The sequence below is a fragment of the Aptenodytes forsteri genome, unplaced genomic scaffold, assembly GCF_000699145.1.
Source record: "Aptenodytes forsteri isolate BGI_AS27 unplaced genomic scaffold, ASM69914v1 Scaffold19, whole genome shotgun sequence".
Lineage (NCBI taxonomy): Eukaryota > Metazoa > Chordata > Aves > Sphenisciformes > Spheniscidae > Aptenodytes > Aptenodytes forsteri.
Genome location: NW_008795327.1, coordinates 878,196 through 880,697, shown reverse-complemented (window position 1 = coordinate 880,697; position 2,502 = coordinate 878,196). Strand labels below are relative to the sequence as shown.

General features: G+C 67.1%; 2 protein-coding genes across 2 annotated transcripts in view; one reads left to right on the top strand and one right to left on the bottom strand.

Annotated features, from left to right (window-relative positions):
• SLC4A9 (solute carrier family 4 member 9) overlaps positions 1 to 867 on the bottom strand; it is a 15,051-nt gene extending 14,184 nt beyond the window's left edge. The window contains exon 1 of the mRNA XM_009280080.2: positions 611 to 867. Within this exon, the coding sequence (XP_009278355.2) occupies positions 611 to 867 (257 nt within the window). The remainder of the gene's footprint in view (positions 1 to 610) is intronic.
• A 1,367-nt stretch (positions 868 to 2,234) lies between these two features.
• The window catches only part of HBEGF (heparin binding EGF like growth factor), an 8,708-nt gene continuing 8,440 nt past the window's right edge, over positions 2,235 to 2,502 (top strand). The window contains exon 1 of the mRNA XM_009280079.1: positions 2,235 to 2,301. Coding sequence (XP_009278354.1) covers positions 2,235 to 2,301 — 67 coding nt within the window. The remainder of the gene's footprint in view (positions 2,302 to 2,502) is intronic.

Genomic DNA, 2,502 nt, shown 5'->3' with positions numbered 1-2,502 from the left:
GCCGGGGCTTTCCCCCCCCCCCCCCCCAGACTCTCCGACCCCTGGGACAGACCCACCACTGCCCCCAGACCCCCGTGGCCCATGTCCCTGTGCCCCTGCCGAGCTGTGGAGGGGCAGTGTGGGGTGTGGGGACATCGCAGCCATGCTCCTGCCCCACACCAGCACCCAGCTGGCCCCGGCTCTTCTCCGTTGGGCCCCATCATCCGCAGCCAAGCCTGCCCTGACCTACACCCCCCTGTCGCCTCCTGAGACGTGCTGGGCAGCTGGATCTGGGGAGCATCAAAGCACCGTCCCAGCCCTGGCACAGCCACTGGAGCCTTGGAGAGGCAGCAAAGGCAGGAGCAGGAGCAAGGGCACTGTGCCCGTGCAGGGTCACTGCCTGCGCCCTGCCTGACACCATGCCCTCTCCCATGAAGCGAGTCACCCTAAGCCGGGCAGAAGCAGCGCAGGCACTGGCAGGGGCAGAGGGCAGTGAGCAGCCCTGCTTTGGGGCTGAGGTTGAGGAACCACCAGCCTTGGGAGATGTCGTGGGCTCCATCAGAGCTGGGCTTTCGAAGGCTGGGCTTCCCAAAGTGTCGCCAGGGAGCTTGGCCACTGCAGGCATGCCTACCTGGCCGTCTCTCTCCACTCCAGCCCCGCTGGGGTGCTGAGGAGCTGGTTGAGCTGGATGAAGAGCAGTGGGCAGGTGGTGTCCCCCCACTCCTTCCGCTGCAGGGCGGCACTGGCTCGCTCGGCCGCTGGGGCCATGCTGGAGGGGAAGATGCTGCAGCTGAAAGCCTGGTAGGGAGCTTCGGAGTTGCTCCCCTCTGGTCTGGGCTGTGAGCGGGTGTCTGCCTCCCGGAGAGCCGCGCTGGCCACCGTGGGCATGTGGGCTCACATGGCCACCACCACCAGCACCACCCCCCACCAGGGGCTCCCCTCCGGAGCTGCTGGCACTCGCAGGATCCCACTCATCCCACACCTTATAAAAGCTGCGAACCAGTTTAAACTGGCCACAAACCAATACACGGGAGCTGAGCCCAAAACAACGATCTCAAAACACCGGGGCCAGCCCCACAGGTCCCAGCGTGGCCAGCTCCTGCCACCCCCAGCCGCCCACCTGGGCCAGAGACCAGGGGACCCCCCTGCCTTCTTCTAGTGACCCACGTGAACAAAGCTGCACTGGTGCTCTCGGGGGAGCAGCGTGCCCGCAAGCCCTCCCGCACCCTGCAAGGCTTTGGCGAGGGGACGGCAAGGCCAACCCCGGATAGCCAGTGGCAGCATCTGTGCCTGCGCCAGGGTACCTGTGCCCACGGCAGGAGGGGTGGCAGAGCCCCGTGGCAGCTCTTCCCAGGAAAGGGGATGTGGGGACATGCGCTGGGGAAGGATGTGTCACTGCTGAGGAAATCCAGAGTGGGGCAAGAGGGGGCTGCCGGCGGCGGGGCTCACGGAAAGGGCCAGGAGCGCGTCAGGGCTGAGGCCATCCCGGCATGTGGAGGGCGTCCACGTGGGCTGCGGCAGGCGAGCGGATGTTGCAGTGTGTGCGAGGAGGAAGGACGCAGGCACAGCCGCATCACCCTGCCGGGCATGGGGAGACGGCATGGCCAGCACGGTGCTGCTGGCGGAGAGCAGCACCCCATGCTTGCTCTGCCCTGCCAGCCCAGCCACGGTGCTGCTGGCGGAGAGCAGCACCCCGTGCTTGCTCTGCCTGCGGCATGCCCGCCACCGCTGTCACCAGGCTTGGCTCCCCAGGCTCCGTGCAAACAAACAGCCGGGTTGTATGCAGTGCAAACACGGCGGCAGGCAACACAAACACCCAGCCAGCATGGGCGGGTTGTGCTGGAACCCACTGGCCCAGGGCAGGATTCAGCCCTGGGAGCAGCCCGGTGCGGGGCCAGGCGCCACCACGGCTGAAGCCATGTTTCAGGGGAGTGTGGGTGGGTGCGTGCCGGTCCCTGGGGTGCTGGTACCTGCCTTGCGGCAGATGGGCTGGGAGCTGAGGCTGAGGAGTTGCTGGTGCTGGATCCGGCCCCAGGGAAGGTGGGGGGGGCACCCCTCCCCATCAACCCCACTATCCTGAAGTACAACCCAACCAAACCTCTCTTGTGCCCGTCCCCTGCCCCAAGCTGACTCCCAGGGCTCCTTCCAGCCCCACAACAAGCTTCACTCCAGCACCAGCAGTTGCCCAATGGGGCTGGCCTCATCCTGCCCCCCCTTCAGTGCAGGCAGGAGGGGTGAAAGCAGCAGCCTGCGGCATGGCGGGGGCGAAGCCATGCCAGGGCACCCCAGGTGCTGAGGCATCCCCTGGCCGTGTGGCACCAGGTTCGGCTTAGGCCACCCCTGGCTCCTTGGAGACTGCCGGCTCCTCTGGGAGAGGTGTGGGATGGGGACAGGGTGGGGGCAGTGGCGGAGAGCCCGGGGAGGGTTCAGGGCTGGGGTCAACGCCCAGATCCTGCTTCGCTGGGGTGTGATTCCCCCACAGATGCAGGAGGGAGGGAGCCTGCCTCGAACAGGGGGGCTGCA